The sequence below is a fragment of the Phaethon lepturus genome, unplaced genomic scaffold, assembly GCF_000687285.1.
Source record: "Phaethon lepturus isolate BGI_N335 unplaced genomic scaffold, ASM68728v1 scaffold39205, whole genome shotgun sequence".
Classification (NCBI taxonomy): domain Eukaryota; kingdom Metazoa; phylum Chordata; class Aves; order Phaethontiformes; family Phaethontidae; genus Phaethon; species Phaethon lepturus.
In genome coordinates this window covers 813-21,006 of record NW_010541941.1, presented here as the reverse complement: position 1 = coordinate 21,006, position 20,194 = coordinate 813, and the positions used below count along the sequence as shown (strand labels likewise).

The window sequence follows — 20,194 nt, the reverse complement described above, 5'->3', positions numbered from 1 at the left end:
ATGAGAACAATCACGAGCTGTAATAGCAATTTTGATCCAAGGCATGTAGAAATATTCTAACCTTTAAGTTCTGTTAGCAATTTTAAAATGTCAAGAGGTATGTCAAGTTCTTAATACGCAAGTCTACATATTTAATTGTCAACAGCCCAAATATCCAAGACAACAGAGTTATATGAATTCCAGCTGGACCTCAAATTAAGATCTGTTGAAAAATCATGCTATATTTTCCTCTTAAACTAGGGATTAGCACGCGGTTGGTCTACTTTTTAACTATATACTTATTGATTTTCTAGAACACCTACTGCACTGTTCATTTTAGTTTTAATTTCAAAGCAGTCAAGCGCAAGAGATCTCTGCAAGATTATCATGTTACATCATTGATCTGCACTAGCAGAAGACTCAATTTGCTCAGTAATAAGCAACTTAGGTCAAAGGCCATAACTGAGAAAAGACAAACGGTATCGTTTACATGCATGTCAATCAGAAACAGCTCTATTGAAATCAACTGAGTTACATTTGTCTCAAATCAGTGTGAAAGAATTCTGTGTTTGCAGAATTTGGATTATGTGGCAGTCAGGAATTCACCTTTATTAGTCTGTAGCAGAAAGCATTACAGACAGTATACTAAGTTAAAACACTAGATCTGCTATATTGGCTTTTTAACGAAAATGGGTTTATTCTCTTATTGGCAAATCAAATTCATGTCACTGTTTCAGCTCAATGGCTTCCAATGCATTATCTAATCTGTTTCACTGTATGAATTCACAGATTCTGTAATTTTGCATTAGAGAATTCATCTGAGGTAAGAGAACAGTAATTAGTGTCCTATTTTCTAAAGAAGAAAAAATGCAACAAAGACCCCTCTTCCAAGTATTCGCAACTACTAACAAACTGTTGGATATGCAAGATTTTATGTTTCTTTACTTTTGATGTTCATAGAATCATGCACTTCTAATAGTCCCAGCACACCTGAAGTTTTAAAAGCATATTCCTGACTACAGAGCCACAAGATGATTTAGAGGAAAGATTTAATTTGGGAATTTTACTTTGGCTTGTTCGGAGATCTGGTTGGAGTAATTGCATGGGATACAGCCCTGCAGCGAGAGAAGAAGGGCCCAGAAGAGCTGGCTCATTTTTAAGGATGACCTCCTCCAAGCTCAAGAATGGTCCTTCCTGATAAGCACAAAACCAAGCAAAGATGGCAGGAGGCCTGCATGGATGGACAGGGAGCTCCTGACTAAACTCAAACATAAAGAGGCAGCAAGCGGGAACTGGGAGCAGGAACAAGAGACGCAGGAAGAATACGAAGACACTGGCTAAGCATGCATGGTTGAGGTTCGGAAAGCCAAAGCCTTTCTGAAGTTAAATCTCTGAAGGATGTGACAGCCGACAAAAAGGGTTTCTACAGGTATATCAGCAGCAACGGGAAAGCTATGGAGAATGTATGCCTGCTGCTAAATGGGGTATGGGAGCTGGTGACAACACAAAAAAGGTCAAGGAATTCAGTGCTGCCTTTGCTTCAGCCTTTAATGGTAGGATTTGCCTTCAGGAATCCCAGCCCTCTGAGACCAGAGAGAAAGTCTGGAGCAAGGAAGACTTACTCTTGGTGGCACAGGATCGGGTTAGGGAACATTTAAACAAACTGGACATACACAAACCTATGGCACCTGATGGGATGCACCACAAATGCTGTGAGAGCTGGCTGATGTCACTGAAGGCTTGTTCCTCTTGACTTTAGCAAGGCTTTTGACACTGCCTCCCATAATATCCTCACAGACAAACTGATGAAATATGGATGAGATAAACAGTGAGGTATATTGAGTAGTGGCTGAACTGCCAAGCTCATATAGGTCATGATCAGCAGCACAAAATCCATCTGGAGGCCACCGGTGTATTCTGGGACAAATACTGTTTAACATCTTCATTAATGACCCACAGTGGGTGGGACGGTGGGCCAGAATGTACCCTCAGGAATTCTGCAGATGACACAGAACTGTGAGGAGTTGTTGGCACACCAGATGGTCTCCTGCCATTCAGACGGACCTTCACAGACTGAGAATTGGACAGACAAGAATCTGTGCTGGTTTTGGCCAAAACCAGATGTGGCATGAAAAAATGATGCAGTATTTCCCAAATGTGCATCCACCTACCTGGCACTGTATTTTTGTAGGAATATATTGATTCCATTAAACTTCTCAAGAAATAAATGGGGGAGGGGAAGAAAGATCATTTCATATGAAGAATTTATATCCTACTTTGTTTAATTCAGAATAAATGTAAGAACATAAATCGTCTTATATACTACTTAAGTCTTACTTCCAGTTTAAATTTAGCTGAAATACAACACACAAAGCAACACAGAGAAGACTTTTCATTGTTCCATGTAGACACGGAAAACATTAGATAATTTATCTAAGTGATGTGGTCTATCACATAGCAGTGAAGATAATCTTAGTAACTATCCTTTGTGACAGCCACTTAGTAGCAGCAGAAAGCTTAGAAGTAATAAATTATGTTTCAAACTTATTCATTTGTTTGCAGAAGCAAATTCTAGTTTTTCAAATCCATACCACTCAGAAATAACATCTTCTCCCACCACAAAACAAGCAAATTTTTTTAGGGCTGTTCTGACCCAACCTAGTCACACTCATTTACGCACATTCTGAAATGCTGTCATTATGAGGCTTAAAATATTTATCATACTACAAACATGTATTCTTACATAATGATGAGCCCAAATAAGAAGAAACACTGAGAAAATGGACATCAAGAACTTTGATCATTAGTCTATATAGCTCTTCTTCTGAGAGCAATTCATTTGCACTTATTTTAAGATTAAATGAATCATCTTCTGGTGACCTTATTGATTAGAAATGCAACGGGAGATTAGGTGCATTAGATGCACCACAGCCTAGGATGACTAATGTGAAGATTTAAAGTCATAGAAGGGATTCATGCCCTCTACTCTGTAAAGCAGTATCAACAATTTCCCCTGGTCAAGATGACAGACAAGCACCAAGAATTGTCAGAAAAACCGAGGAACTGTTTAAGTGATGTGAGGTTATACTGTTGTGGCATACATAAAATGATTTTTAAACACACTACAGACTGGATTCATAAAGGTGAGCCTACTATATCTCAGATCCAAAACTTTAAATGAGGTATTTCTCAACCTGTTTATGTTGTCTCTAAATACAGACAGTTCCAATGCTTACTGTACCAAACTTTTTATTATTTCAAACAAACTTCTGTACAAAAACATCAAAGCAGACAAAGAAATTCAGTGACTTCAGCAAACAGCACATGACAACTCACAGAATGCTTTAAAGTGTACATTTTTATTATACAAGTGACAAATAGCTTTCCTCTGGGCTACTTAAAGATAAGACTTCATCGTTTGACAAATAATTGCAGGTAAGCATGTATTAACTTCAGTTACCAAAGCTCAACAGAATGACCTGTCATCCACCTAGATTTAACTAACTGGAAGTGACTATGAACAAAGCAGGATTTTCCCTAATACACATTTTTAAATGTCCCCCCACTAAGAACGGAGCTTGTAAACAGTGATTTACTACTGTGAAAAAGCACTGTGATCACTGCTTCCAGAAAAAGAAAAAAAACAAACTAATGTAATTTCTAATCCTGTTCCTGACAACAACATAGTGATCTGCTGCTAGAGTTGCAGATGTGTGACATGAATGCTGGAGTTCTGGTGCTCTCCAGTATCACGACATGGATAACGTTGGTGCCTATGGGTTCTGATCAGTCTTGAGAAACCTCATAGTGGTCGTTCTGCTCAGAAATAAACTCTAAGGCAATCCCTACTCCAAACAACTTATGATATTAATACTGTTTAAGGACTGAGTTCAATGACTCAATTTGTCACAGCGCAGCCAAGCTTCAGCAGACCAAATGCATCTTCAAAGTCTTAAGGTAACGTTTTTAGAAGTGATATGCATGAAAATTCCAGTGAGAGCGCACAAGCCCTGATTTATATACACAGGAATAAGGAAATACAAATCTGAATCTGTGCACAAGCACTGGAGTTTTCACACATACATGCAAGCAAAGTACACAAAATTGAACACATTTTCAGAACGTGACCTCTGCAAGAATATGTACAGCATCTGCAGACCACTCAGAAGACACACTTAACAGAGCGTGAGCACTTTGCTGCTTTTGGCAAAGTATTTCTATTCCATTCACTGGAAAGGTTACTAGAAAGTAAGAACAAACACCAGTTTGGAACAAACACAGTAAGGAACTCAACTCCTTGAAGCATCAATCACATCTCAAAAATCAATGAAAAGCAGTCAGCTCATATATATTTCTGCGTTGACTCTGCATCATCTAATGAATAATACTATCAAGGAACTTGATGGAGTGCTTAAGAACAGCTCAGCTCTTAAAACATACTTATATCATCCCTAGTCTGATAAGGCCAATTTGACACTAGGGAAGTTTGCTGCTACAGAAGAGTGTTCTCTTTATACCAGTTTATATCAGTAAAAAAAATTACTTACCGGGCAGAGCTGTCTGAGAGAGAATGACATATTTACACTGACAAAAGCTTGCTAGTTAAGTCAAAGCATTAGTATTTTCTCTTTTCTTTTTAAATCTGATAAAATTATACAGAATTTTCAAAATCTAGCAATGGTCTTAAGACACGTTTTCTGTTTATTTCTATTGAATCTGAAGAAGGATATTAATTTCCTCGGTGGTTGAAAGGTACAGTTCATACTTAATAAAAGAGCTAAAATGACCTCTTTGCAATGCATTTTTGGGTGTCAGACAGCACATAATCCTTAAAATCAGGTGGATCTCCACTTACTACAGGAAAGACAACATATTTTGAGAGAGTGATGAACATTCAGGCATTCTCCTATTCATACAAGTTTGTTGAGATCCTAAAACTGACTACAAAATTGTGCACATGTTCTTAAAACATATCCAATGAATGTCACTTTCTCTTATATTAACTATCTCCTTCTTTAAAGTTCTTTTTCCGTGGTATCTTTGACATTTCGGTTTATTTGATTTCCATTTTGTCTCCACTACTACTTACTTCTCTGATAGGGAAGGTGTTTAAGGATTAAAATGTACAGATAAACTGTTGTAACTGAAATATCTAAGTAAAAAAGTATTTTAAAAGTCAAAAGATAAAGGCCAGCATAAAAACTTAGGCTGCACTATATAAAGTCAGTCAGGTTATGAACCAATTCATGTATTTTAGCAATGTGAAGAAAATGGTTATGTAAATACACACAAGTATTAACATCAAACTGTATTAAATTATGTAAACATACACATCTTCTGTGATCAGTACAAACATCTACTTGTCTCAGGATACTACTGCAGCATAGCTCGAATTTGTTTTGAAGTAGATTCATCGTTCAGGTGTTTTGTAGTGAACCTAAAAGTTACAAATTAAAACAGTATTTTATAAAATGAACAGGGGTTAAAAAAGTCTGAAAACTTCAGTGCCTGTTTTTGAGATCAGTGCAGTTCAATTACACAAAGGAGGAATTTACATGTTCCTCTAGTCACTGAGCACTGAAATTTAACTGTTAATAGTCTGCTGCTCTTTATCTTCTAAATACCCCTTGCAATAAATTATCCCCTGCTAATAGGTGGAGAATTGTGGCTAAACCCTGGCTAAATACTGTTTGCCATCCATCTATGACACACTCACAATTTTGGGTTGAAATGGTATCTTATTTTCCAGTTAAAAGCCCCAAAAGAAGTAAAAAACACGGAAAGATGTAAGAAATAGGGTAAATACTAAAAGGATATAGGAATCTAGATTGAATTTTGGCATAATCTAGAAGCCTAATTTTAAGCAGCTTTCTTAAATGTCCTGTACCTTTACATCTTACAATGTACCATCACAGAGAGGGTTTTCTATTTTTTTAGATTTTGTAACCAGCAGAGTTTGTTTGGTGCTGAATTACACTTTTGGGAATATCTTGGGAGGACTGAAGAGCTTTAGCATGTTTTTTAGCATTTAAGACCAAACATTCTCCACTGCATATGTTCGTAGGCTGATCAATCATCACATAAGCTCAAAACACACCTGATACCTGTAGGATTTCACTCTACATCAATTCCAATTCAAAAGACATGATAAGCAAATGTGGAGGTTGTTACGGCTGGAATTCGCACTCTATGTAAGCATTCAGCAGCTACAGAATCTAATACAGCTCTGAAAAACTTGATACTAGGACTCCCCTCTCAGCTTCAGAGAAGTGTCAGACCCAAGAGAAGCTTCAGAGAAGTGTCTTGCTTCCCAAGACAGTACCTTAAACAGTTGCCTACAGGGTTGGGATTTAGGTTGCTGTTTTCTTCACGTTGTATCATTTAGCAAAATTAAAGTCTTATTAAATCACGGGGAAAGAAAGAAGGGAAGTATCAAGAGTTTGAGAAATAGAAGTTCTACTCTTTCCTTCTAAAATGTTCTAGTTGCTGGGGTGTTTTATATAACAAAACTTAGCTTAGGTATACTGTTTACCTTTGAGGTATTGTTTACCTTTTAGATGGCTAAGTTGTAGGTGATAAAATGAACCTTAAGTATCTCTAAAGAAAATTACTTCCAATATTAATAGTCATTGCTTATCAAAGTGAAATGGAATTGAATGAAATGAGTATTACTTAAGAAAACCCCAGGTAATCGAGGTAAACCTGAAAGGACAATTTTCTTAAGAAATCAAGCTTCTAAGGTGAAAAGTCTTAAATAAAAAGAGATTTGGAGGAAAAAAAAAAAAGAGGAATTTTTTAAGTCTGAATGACACAATTATTCCACACATACCTGAGAGCATTCAGAAGTCCTTCCACAGTGTCAGGTGGTTGTTCCTTTAAAACTTTTATGCATCCCTTCATCTGGGAACAGAAGCATGCCACTATTGAACAATAATATATGAATTGCACTAGCTGAAAACAAGGAATAATTTCACCAAAGACAGGCAGGTTTTTTTTCCTAGTGAGTGTTAATGCTGCTTTATATGACACAATAAATGTATTATAACTTACGAAAAATGATCCTAAGTTAAAAACCTAACTTCTGAGAACACAACAACTACTTTAATAAGCATTTGTAGATTGTAAATTATATATCAAGTATATACATTTTAACCAACATAAAAAAATATCAAGAACAGCTGATACAAGCTAAAAAAAAGATTCTGGAAGAGAGTTCCACGTCATTGCTGTTAGCAACTATCCGAAGAGATGTTTCAACTTTGACTTTTATTTTTATGATTGCACACATGGAAGTAATTTTCAGTATTGAGTTTTCAGTTGTAAACCTAGCTGGTGATAACTTAGGATTTGTTTCATAATTAGTAGTTACAAACTTAACCTGAGATAAGAAGTCGATGATGTTGATTTTAAACACCACACTGAACAAAGATCTTCATGGAGACTGTAAAAACCAGGCTAAAACGCTGTTCAAATTACAAAAGAGGAACTGTAGTAGAGAAAGTAGAGGTAGAACTCATTTGACCCAGTATACAGACTCCCTATTTAGTCAACTAGAACTAAGAGAAATAGTTTTCAATTAGAGAAATAAGAAATTTCTCTAACCTATTTGGAATATACTTTCAGATATAGCGAATCATGCTCCAGAAGTACCTGTTTCTTCCCATTGTTATAAAGACATCTAATAGCTACCCAGAAATTAGTCTATATTAATTCCATTTTATTTAAAGTAACAGATGAAGACATGGCAGAGTCAAGATTTGAACCTTCTCAAGTCACATTACAGTGCTAAATCTATATGCCAGCATTTTCTTTGTAGCTAAGGAGCAACTCTGCCTTATTATGAATGTGGATGATGAAATACTTAACTGAAGTTAGGGTCCATGTACTTGCCGTTAAAAATTACATGGAAAATGTGACAGCTTCCTGCACAATGACCAGCCTAACAATTACTGATCACTGCTCAATTGACTTATTTCTACCTGGAAGATAAAACCAGCTGTGCAAATAGTTGATCAGATGTGGCAGCACATATTTTTAAGTAACACAGCTATTTCTCCTGAATTAGAAGAACTCAAGACTATAGGCACATCACTCAGTGCAGGTTTACATGCCCCGTCAAACCAGACAAACTCAAAGGCTATAAAAATTCAAACCATTCATTTCCATTTTATTTAGAATCAGAATTCTTAAAACAGACAAAAAAGAGAAGCTGTTAGGACGTCTAAGCTAGGTGCCTGTAACTAACAGCTTGAAATACAGTCTCCAGCCTTGAAAGTGTGAGGAAAGGGTAATGTGTTCCACTGTCCCCGATTCTCTTGAAATAGCTCCCAAGAAGTGACTACTTTGGAGAAAAAAATTGTTTTTCACAGTAGAACAAACTCATAATCTGAAATATTTTAAGATTTTTAATTAGAGAAGAATCACTGAACTAATTAAGTGAATTAAGATTTGGAACTGTACAAATTTTTAAAAACAGAGTCGTACATCTCCTGCCTTCCATTTACATCTAGCTAACTATCCTGTAAGATTACAAGGCTTTACAATAAATGTGAGAAACAAAGTACAAACACTGCATACTTGGTCCTGTCAAAATTTTACGTGTGTAGCCTCTGCAGGCAAGAGACTGAATCAGAAGTCAGGAAGTCTGCATTCAATTCCCAGCCTCTATCTGCTGCATGACCTTGAGCAAATCAATTCACCTCTTTGTGACTTATCTTTCCCTCTGTAAAACAGAGTCAAAGAGGAGATGTGGTAAAATACTGGTACCTGCAGATGAAGAAAGCTAACTAAGACTCACTGTCATGGAGTGCTATAACAGACACATATTTCTTCTTTTCTTTTGAAGTAGACTCTCTTGTAAAGGGAAAGACTTAGCATCTTTTTTCATGAATAACAGCTTATTTCTGCTGAAAGATGTGGCGCATGAGATTTATGTTTGTAAAAACATGTAGCAGAAGTAAAAGTACTTTTTTCTGTGTGTTTGCAATATCTCAAATTAAAAAAGTAAGGTTGATTTCCCTGTGACCGGTCATGCCAAAGCTAAAACTGAAGGCTCATTATCAACATTACAACAATAACATTTCAGTTCTGCTACTTCAGAACTGAGGCAGAGACAATGTCAAATATCTGCTTATTTACAACAGAGCTACTATCGAAGATGAGCATTTCAGCATAAATAAATTACATGATTAATAAAAAATTATGAGCATAAAACTTATTCCAGGGCAGCAGTAATACAAAATTATTTTAGTATAACCATACTGTTGGCAGGAAAGCAGAGCTAACAAAGACAAATGAGTATCAGTGTCTGGAAGAAAATACAAGGAAAAAAGAATGATCCTTATTTTAATTTCAAACAAGCTGACACATTGAAGTATGCAGGTGAAGATAAATTCTAAATTTTGCCATTCAAAAGTAATTAAAATGATTTATACAAAGTCATAAGCTTGTGCTGAAAAAAAAAAGCTGCAGCCTAGTATTCTCAAATCTACAGAGTATTGAAGAAAAGTCACTCTTACATCAATCTTTGATGTCTTTGAGAAAGCTCCCACAGGATGAACGTGATCATACAGAATGATAACTCCCACCATTACTCGCATGCAGAACATAAGGGTCTCTTCGCTGGTGAATCTACTCCTGTACTCTCTGCAAAACAGAACAAAAGAAATAAACAGTCTTGACTTTCTACTGGATGATTCTGCAAACTAGACTATAAGTGTTTGAAATCTGAACTAAAATTGTATTTTATGGTTGAAGATGCATCTTAGCAAGATTTTGAAGATCTTTGAATTGCATAAGTCCTTGTTAATTTAGAAGGATGGTTAGAAAGCAAAGAGAGATACGTAAATTCCTTCTAATACCCCTCCACAGTTCAGATCCTCACTTCATCAAAATGTCTATGATGATGACTTCACAGGACTTCCATAGTTCATGAAATATGGTGGAGACTGATTGTACTTCTGTTTAATCTTAGAACCACAACCTATCAGGACCTCAAAGGAATGCTACTCTTTTTGCTTAAATTCCTACTTTGAAACATTAACATTTAAGTGGTATCTAATTTCAGCAGCTAGTAAATTCCGGGCTTGACCTAGGTCATTGCTCTCTCTCGCTCATAAGACATTGCTCTCCCTCTCTCTTTCTCTTCTAAGTCCGCAGGCAACTTCAACAACACAGGATCACTGAAGGATCTAAAATACGGTGGCCTACTAGGTTGGACTGGACTGAACTAATTCCAAAGAGTTTTTCTTTGACTTTTCAGTTCCAAAATAAGAACATGGATGGAATAGTTAAGACAGCCCCCATCGGCTCTAATCCCTGAAACCATTATTGGGAAGTGAAAAAAGAATTACAGTAGAGAAAAACAGAAATCCTGAAAAACAGAAATTATCACAATTTTTCTAACAAATATTATTTTGTGTAGATAATACAGAGATTTGTCTACTGCCATTGATTGATTTTCAATATAAAACCTTTTTCACTTGAATTTATCATTAAAAATACTAAAATTTGTACTATACTACCTCTTATTTTACAGTAACTTCAACTTTTATTCTTACACAGCATCAAACATGAAAAAACTTAAAGGCTATAGACATTTTCATGTGAAAATGCTTGGTTATCTCACAATTTGAACTAAATAATTTTCTGGCAGATGACTCACAACTTTGTTTCTCTACTTTTGCCAAGAATTGATCCAACATCTAAAGCTACTTTTCAATTACTGTTTCTATGATGTCCTGGGATTGAGAGATGATATTATGTCCCATCACCTACATACACTTCTCCAGAATTTTCATAAACACACACGATAACCTTAGGAACTCTACCCTTTACATGGCACCACGAACAAAAAATTCAAAGACTTCAAAATGATTCAAGACTACCTTGTATGTGTTTTCCACTCAGAGATACATGTAACCTAAAAAATACTCAACTAAATGCATAGTTAAACAATAGCAACTCCACTGGCTAAATCTATGCTAAGTGGTTATAAACACAATCGTACAGTTTCCATATAGCTGAACCTTCTCATATACACAGTAAGATGTCTGCATCCAAAAAAGATCTACTCAAATGATCCTCAAAATAGTCCCTGTGTATCATTTGCAAAAGCGCTACGTGGAAGAGACAAAATGTTGCCCCTCTGTGTGCTAGTAATTGAGCAGTATGGGTAAACAAGAGATAGTAGGTGGCAAGACTTTCTAATACCAGGTCATGCTTTGTTTACAGAAGTGGTAACAACTAAGGCAAACATACAGGAATTCATTTGGAAAAAACTGTTTTTATCACAGGTGGCTACTTAAAATACAATACAAAATCTCTTATACACGAAAAACAAGATTTAAGGTAAAACTTACGGTGTTTCCAACATGACTTTACATACGCTAGCCATAGTACTTAGACAGTCCGTTGTATTTTCAATTGGCAATGTTTTGTTCTAGGAGGATAAAAAAACAGCCAATGTTCAGTAAACCATCTTGTAAAATTAAAGTCAAGAATGTCTGTGTTAGACCTTTTCTCCCCCATTACCTACTTCTGATACAAAATGTGTAGTTGCATTGCTGAGTGTTTTCAGCATTGGTGTGGCTTCTGCATAAAACAGGGACATCCTATTGGCCATTTCATTATTTACTTCATTCTCAATGTCTAGCTGATGAAAACATGAGAAAAAATAGTCAGTAAAACTCTTTTAAAATCTTGCCGGCAGCAAGAAAAAGATACAGTACATGCTCATGTCAGCAAGCAGATTGTTGCATGAATAGTTCTACTCTTCATCACTTCATCCAGGCTGCTGGTTAACTCTGGGTGTGAAGGAGAGAACATGACAGCTAGCAAATCAAAAGAAAAAACATTACCACAAATGGTATAAATGCACACTGAAAAATACCTCACTGTGAACACCAAATCAGATTTTATTTACTTACATGCATGTTGTTTATTCTGTTGCGACTTATTGTCCTCCTATAATAACTGAAGTCATTCTGAATTGCTGGGTTTCTCATCTTAGGGGAAGACAAACAGGAAATAATCAGTTTTGGATCAAAACACATGGAAAAAATCAGTATATATTATAAAATTTTATCAACCTTAAGTTCATCAAAACGAAGAGTAAAATGTAAGATTTCTGCAAACTCTTTTGCTAGAGCCTGCTCTCGTTCCAGGTGCTGAGTTGGAGTGTAAGGTGGGCACGTCAAGGATTCCAACAAACTCTGCAGAGCTTTCTCTGAATAAAAATCAGAAGCACAAATTCTATTCAGTTCACATTACGACAAAGTTTTAAGTAAGTACCTAAATATACTTTGTTTGAAAGGAAGGAACCCTCAAACAAGCAGGGCCCTAACAGAAATGCTTTTTCTACTATTCTAAGGTGAGAAACATTAGTCAAAGACACCTGCCTCTTCAGGCTCTCTGCCATTTTTCTCTCCATTTTGTACCACTGAGCTCTTTTCCCTTTCTATCACCCTTTATCTGGGTTCCCTATCGAAAATTCTAGAGCAAGCATTTTTCTTGCGTTCAGATACTCGGCTCTTTCTCTTTCATCTTCCCCAATTAGCCATCAGCTCAGTATAGAGATTATTCTGGCATCTGTTACTAAAGTGTACTCTTAGGCACTGATAGCAATGTAATTCAGCTCCTGCGGCTATAATTACTAGCAGACCTCAAAAAGTGAAAGACTTAGTAAGCAGGATGTTGTAGAAGAATTCCCTTGCGTTGGGAGCTCTTCCACTTTATACATAAATTTTTGCACACTTCCAAAATCCTAATTCAAGGAGTAATTACATCAGGTTTTGGGTTGCAGGGATGACAAAAGCAGTGTAAGACATGCTCAATTTTGGATTTTCACCCTGTGAGAGAGTTTATTGATACCCTCCTCGCCATCCTTGTTTTTAAGAAATCTCAAAATATTATTGGTTTACATTCCTTTTAAAACTCTGAGGTATCCAAATTACAAAAAAAAATTTACATTAGTACAATATGGACCTGTGAAGTTCAGAAGTTTTATCACGTTCTTTGCCTGTACTCTATTTAGAGAACACAGATTTATTTTAAGTGACAAACTAACAACCTACGATAATTTTGAAATTAAATTAAGATTAAAAATATGCCTTGAGAAGTGTAGTTGCAGTTAAATATCTGTTGATATCAAACAGAAAGAATAATAACCCCTTAAAAGTCTGCAGAAAAATAAACTTCCTATTTCTTTATATATAAAGTATCCTAATAAACAGACATACTAAAACAGGGCTCACCTAATCTGAGTGAAAACTCATAAAATCGCTTCAGCCTTACAACCAGAGGACATACTGAATTCCATGCTTTTTCTTGCAACTGGATATCATTGGGATTTTGTATTGCCTGAAATGAAAATATTACTGTAAAGAACTGTGATATATGAGTAACAAGCCAAAGGTGGTTTGGAAGTTTTCTACTACTTTAGAAAGTAAGTATTGTAAATCATGGAACAATTATGAGATATTCCATTGCTCAGGAATAGGAAATTAGTAAGTAAAAAAAAAATACCACATTTCCCACCTTCCCTCTCGCCCTGTAACACACTGATTTAAAATTATTAATTCTAATGCACCACTGACATACAGAAATACGTTTTAACATATTCTTTGGGGAGCATTGTAGATGCATCAGGTAAAACCTTTTGTATAACTACTGGTTGTAGAAATAGCCTTTTTTTAAAAGGTTTTGAATGCTTTTGAAATCTTCAACATATTCAGGTTCTTTTAGTAACCAACAGCTCATGTTAACAGTAACCGTGAAGCTGATGCAGGAAAAGGTTTGGTCAGCCGATAAAAAATTTTAAGTTACAGTTCAGAATTGTACTTTGGGACCAGTTTCATGGAATAAGATGCCTGTAAAGTGGATGTAAGGTTATCATTTACTGTGGTTCATTATTTCACTTACACAGAACAAGTATTTTCAACTTTTTTTATAATGTATTTCTGACATCTGAGTAATATTTCTTCCATGCCCTCAATTTTGACTTCTACCAGGTAGAGATATATGAAATGGTGTTTCTCAAAGTGAAAAACAATTACTAATTACTACTATTAAACCTAAAAGAAGTTCCAACAGCCATCATTTAATGATTTCACATTAGGGTTTTATATTCAACGTTATACATAATCTGTAACATATTTTCTGATTTTCATGAAGATTTTAATATAATTTCATAGAATGTACTTAGATATAGAACAGAAGCAAGGAACACATTGAGTTTTGCTTGATTTTGCTTCCAAAGAACTGTCACTAACTTCAACATACATCTCTAATTTCTTGTCCAGCTCCTTTGTAAGCCTGAAGGTCTGCAAGCATACTTTCCGAGTCCTGTAAAACTGCACTGATCTGATTCCATACCTCCCTTTCTCCATCTGTGGGCTGTGCATCTAAGAAACAGAAAAGCAAAATACACAAAGTCAAAAGGTAGCTGCAATACAAATGGCAAGATTACTCAGTTCTACCTGACAACATTATATCCAGCTTGAATATGTGTAACTCCATTGTGATGTTTTTTTAAAATACACAATTATACTGCACTGTTATTCTGCTAACATCCAAGCTTTTGCTTTCTATAGCAAGGAAGGAAAAGGAGTACAGTTTTTGTATGCTCTGGCTCGTAATGCCTTTTCTCAAAATGTAGCACTTTAAAGTGAAGCAGTATCATAAAGCAGTATTATTAGAAAATTGGATAATGCATCAGTCCTTTAGTAAAAATGTCCCTCTCTTTCATAAGCTCCACAGCTCAATCACAAAGGATTGTTCACTTTTCTTGCAGCTTGGGGATAAAATCAGGCTTTTCAGTGGATGGAGCAATGGCATATTACACCACACTAACTTTCCCCCGGGCTTCCCTAACCAGGGTAATCTACTTATCCTTTTGTAAACCACAGATACAGTACTGTTAAAAATAAACATTTTTCTTACACGTTTCAGAAATCATTCCTGTTACTAAAATAAATCCAGTTCCACCAATGATCAGTTTGTTTTCAGGATAGGAATGCCCTGTAGACCTTTAATTTTCAGAGAAACGACATTTGCAGGTAGATCAATTTTCCCATTCAAATCCCACCTGATGGGATTTTCACAGCATCATAACACCAGGGAGTGATGTTATCCCTAAAACATCGACATGTTAGACAAGGTAGAGATCTTTAAAACTTAAAGATGACTGGCACTAACTAAAGACTGGATGACCTATATATAGAATTACAGTCAGTATTTGTAGAAACAATCATAATGTCCCAGCAGATTTCTACAGGGAGACAGCTTTTCTTCTTAATTTTGTATTTGCTTGTAAAGATAGAGTTTTGATCTTTATGGAAGAAAAAATTCACTCTCCTCTAGGAAATGAGACACAATTTTCCACCCATGTATCAGTACAGGATTCATTTACCCACCCTGCATTAGAAACAAATGAACCGGTTCAATTTGGAGAGTATGGCAAGAGCAGGCATCAAAGCCTTTCTCCATGACATTTCAGGTTAGCATAATTTGTTTAGATATGTCATCTATGGCCCTTACACCAATCAGACTCAAATGGCTGAGACTTATGTGTCTTTAGCTCTGAAGCAACTAAAACTTAAAATCTTTTCTATATTCACATGTCCCATGAGGCCGGGCACATGAAACAATACTGATTTGACATTCCTTTTATTCTCGAAGTTTTCCCTAATCTTGTTTAAAAACCAGAATGAGTAAAACTAAAAATAAGCTGAGCTTACTCAGTTGCATTTTATACCCAAAATACTTCATGAAACTAAAAAAATTCCACCACCCTCCAAAAAGCGAGGGAAAGTAGCACCGAAGTGAAAAACTACCCCAAACAGGAAAACCCCAGCTGGGACACGGCTGTTGAACTGAACTATCGGTCACATTAAGTTTACAGTGTCACTGACTGGTTCTTTCCCCAAGCTGCAAGAAATCTCAGGTACACCCCGTAACAGGTGTGTCATCCTGTGATAAAGACGGGAACAAAACAGTAAATGCTTTTGAGTTTAATGAAGAAAGCGGTAACCTTGCTAAACAGTAACATACCATAAAACAGCCAAGTAGGGGGAATAGTCACCTATAAATCAATTATCTATATTTTAATAGTTAAATGAAAGTTAATTAAAATAAAATTTCCAGTAAATATTAAGACACAAAAGACAATAAGTAATTTATTAGTACAGTTCACGAGTGTAAAATCTGCATGTTCAGGTCACCAGAAGCATGGGTTGGTTAACAAGGTACTTGTATGTCAATTTTTGTAATTTATTTGCTTTAAAAAATATTATTCCTCAACAGAAATTTAAACACTATAGACTGCTTAGAACTTTGGGATTTAAAAATGTCCTTTTGTAACACCCTTTATTGTTAGTCTTTTTCAAATTCTCCCAATTTGTCTTTTGGAAGTTGGGGGAAGGGTAAATATTGGAATCCTGCTGGGCTTTCTGTAGTATCCCAGCACCCGAGGAAGTAGGAGTAGGAGGAAGGTACGTGGGTGGAAGAGGGAAAGAAAGGGAAGGGAGAGGAAGAGGGCTGCAAAGGCTACAGAGCAACAGGCTTAGCTTGCAGAAGCGGTTTATATTTATGCTGAAAGTGTTTAGCTTAAAAATAAAGGTAGGGAAGATGATTCAGGCTTTTTAAAAAGAACATGCAACTTATTTATGAAGTGTATGTTATGCAAGCAGATGTTCTGATAAGATCACGGCCATATTTCAAAAGGGATTTTAAATGAAGAGCTTGCCAAAAATGGTCAGCTAAAATACCTGTAATCAATCACTTTGAAAAAAGATTTCATCTTGCTGTCAACAATAGCAACAACAATTAAAAGGAATAGACTTCTTCATGACAAATTTGGGCTTTTTAAATTGGTTTTCTATTCCAACAATACAAAAGCTTGTTTCTCCATTCTGAGTAAAAAAAATGCCATTCCTGAATCACAGTGTGGAATCACTGCTTGGCAGTGCCCAGCTCTCATCCCCATACCGCCAGAGAATCAGCACACGCTTAAGCAGTTTGAGCCCATTTATAAATAGAACCGTAGCCACTGACTATCACCGGACTTACTCCGTTTCAAGACTGAGTTTTTACAGTACCCATGCATCCAGAGTATGCTGTCTTTAATAAGATGAAAGAGGAAACCCTTTCACCTCCCTTTGCCCAAGTGTTTCCAAAGTGAACCTTAAACCTGATAAACTAAATGAATCCTCTAGCAAATTAATTCAAGAGTCAGACCAGGCTTGACTCTTCCATATATGGATTCTACTGGCAAATTTTCACTTAGTAAGGAAAAATTTTAGTTCTGGAGAGAAATGCAATTCCATTGGCTCCATCAGAAATAACCAGGATATGATAATTGATCCATTCCATGACTAAATGCTCTCTTTCATATTTATACACGGCCTATTCCATGTTTTGGATGGGGCTTCAGACTTCATTAAAAAGAGAGGAAAGCTAGATCAAGTACAATTCATTTGTGGATGCATTAAATATTGCAGATGCATGAGGCAGTGCAAGAGTGGAATCATACTTTTTTTCTTAGAAAAGTACCTGTCATTTGTTTAAAAAAACCCCTAACAGCGCAACATAACTACTTTATTCTTCACCAAGTGTACATTAGAAAAAGCATAGAAACTGCTATGTGGGTAAGACATTAGTACTAATAGGACAAGATTAAATGTAAAAAGAATGGATATGAAGCCTTTACCAATAAAAAATCAAGTATAACAATAACTCTGTAATTAATTTTTATGAAGTATAACAACATCTCAGTAATTAATTTTAATGAAGAGATAACACGACAGTACTAAAAGATGCGCTTCCAACCCGTACACCCTTTCTGTATCTGAAACACAGACGAAAAGTACAGAACTTTATTCCACCCTCAGACAAACTGATAGCAAGTTAAGAGGATTCCCACTGAAGCTGGCTAGTGCTTGCATCTCATTGAATGTGGAATCATATTTGTCAAAAACACCATAATCACCTGGTCTCAACAGCCTAGCAGAACAATAGTGAGTACAAGAAGATGCCTTACAGGCTCTGCTTTAGCTTTTCTTGTCCTGTCTACTGCTGAACGTGGCCAAGAATTCCACCAGACACTGACAGCAAGTTGGAGAGCTCTGTGTGTGTGTGTGTGTGTGTGTGTATATTTTACAGTATCATGCTAAAGTCCTACTTCAGGTTTGCCACCTGACAATGATTGTTGACAATGATTTTTGCCATTCCAATCTGGGACACAATTAGGCAAAAAGCTAGTTTATGGCCTTGAAAAAATAAAAGGCATTACAACTACAGTAAATAAAGTGTTTCAGAAGGTATCAGAACCTGCTATACTCCATACATTCAGAAGAATGGTATTACGTAGAAACAGTACCCTATCCATGACATAAACCACAATTCCAGTCTACACTGGATTTTTAAATTTTGTCCTTTCTAAACGACCCAGACCAAAGTGAAGCTCCCTACATTGTTAGTACTTGCTCTGGGCACGGTGCCGTGCCAAGGATGTCAGTCAGCGCCAGGCTTCCGCGCCGCGGCGTACGCGGAACGCACAGCCTCTCGCCGACCGAGCCACAGCGTCTTGCTTAGGGCACTCTCGGCAGCACAGGAGACAGGAGTTTAATCTCCCGCAGGCTGGATACAGATCACATCTCCAGCCTCGCTGCCTGTGGAGCGAGGGTATTAATTAATATTGCATTACACAAAAAGCGGGCAGCTGCTCTGCTGCCAGATATGTTCTAATAATAGACAATTTTAATCATACATGAACAATGATAACTGAAAATTTCATGGATCTTTCTGGAGATGGCAGAGGGAAATCCTAAAAAATATAGCTGTGGTGTTTAGGGACATGGTTTAGTGGTGGACTTGGCAGCGTTAGGTTAATGGCTGGACCTGATGATCTTAAAAGTTTTTTCCAACCTAGGTGATTCTATGATTCTGTGACATTGCTCTGGAGTGTCAGAACATGAGGTGTTGTGACTGCACTCAGCAGAAGCCACAAGGACTAAAGGCTCTGAGGAGACTTTGTGCATGTCTCCTTGATCCTTGAGGGGGTGGAATTACATTAAGGTCAGGTAACGACCTAGCTAACATTTAAGAAAAAGGGGAACCTGCTAAGGTTAAGTTTGGTCTTATAAAAGGAGGAAAGGATAGGACTGAAGGTGTCACTTAAGGACATCTCTTCCCAACAGTCTACAAGCTTTCATCTTTCAGGTTCAAAACAAATTGTTCTTACCTCAACCTTCAAATTATTTCCAAGAATTCATGTAGCAGTATTTCTTTACTTTGCCTGAGAAAAAGCCCTTCACGTGCCACAGTAATTTGACAATAGATTTTCTGCAAAAAACAGCACGCATAAACTGCTATAGGAAGAGCCTCAAATACCCAGAATTCATTTACCTGTGACTAATTTAAACAAGGTCAACATCTAAAGAACAAAACAGTTCTTAAACTGACAAAATCAATTTGAAGTGAATTCACCCTATGGGTTTGTGAAATTCTGAAATCCACAGACTCTCCAGGCTTACATGCATTTGCTCTTCCTAACACTATTTTTGAGTTGAGAGTTAAGAAGGAATTAAGGCAAGTAAGTGATTATAATCAATTCCAATATGTAGCAGTTTGAATAAGAATACCCACACCGAGACAGGAGTGTAAAACAGCAATACGGTTCACTTTCTGGGAATGAAGAGATCCTTTTTCTCTACAGAAACCTTTCAGTAGACCTTAAAAACAGAGTAATTTGGCTGAATACGTATAGTTTGCATTTCACCTCAAAGAAAAGGCTTTTTCACCTCCATAGAACACTGTTCTCTGTATCACTTGCTGTGGTTACCACAGTCCCCACTTGTCCCTGTTTGCTTTCAAGGCTGGACTGAATGGATCTACAAATTACTTCTCCTTGCACAGACCCAGAGTGGCTGCCCAACTCTAAAATGATTACCAGAGAGCACAGAGAACTGCTGCTGCTCTACAACACGAACTGAAATCGATGCTGGATTCAGGCTATTTCAATATGACCGTGGAGTTATGAAACTTGGTTCCCAGTTTGGAATTATGTCAGGAAAAGGTGTCGTAAGAATTGCAACTGATGATACAGACAGCTGCAGGAACGGGGCGGGGGAGAGATTATTTTAAACATTTTTTTTTTCAGCCTAAAATTTTCTGAGGAGAAATTAAAATAGTTATTTGAAGAAAAAAATGGAAGGTT

General features: G+C 36.6%; 1 protein-coding gene across 1 annotated transcript; it reads right to left on the bottom strand.

Moving 5' to 3' along the window:
- Positions 1 to 4,627: 4,627 nt before the first annotated feature.
- On the bottom strand, positions 4,628 to 14,381 carry FAM49A (family with sequence similarity 49, member A; the record flags this gene model as incomplete). Its single annotated transcript, XM_010287885.1, has 9 exons — positions 4,628 to 5,416; positions 6,809 to 6,879; positions 9,498 to 9,624; positions 11,340 to 11,419; positions 11,516 to 11,632; positions 11,907 to 11,984; positions 12,069 to 12,205; positions 13,233 to 13,338; positions 14,260 to 14,381. Coding segments are annotated over 9 exons (902 nt in total), but the record flags the coding sequence as incomplete, so codon positions are not given.
- Positions 14,382 to 20,194: the final 5,813 nt, after the last annotated feature.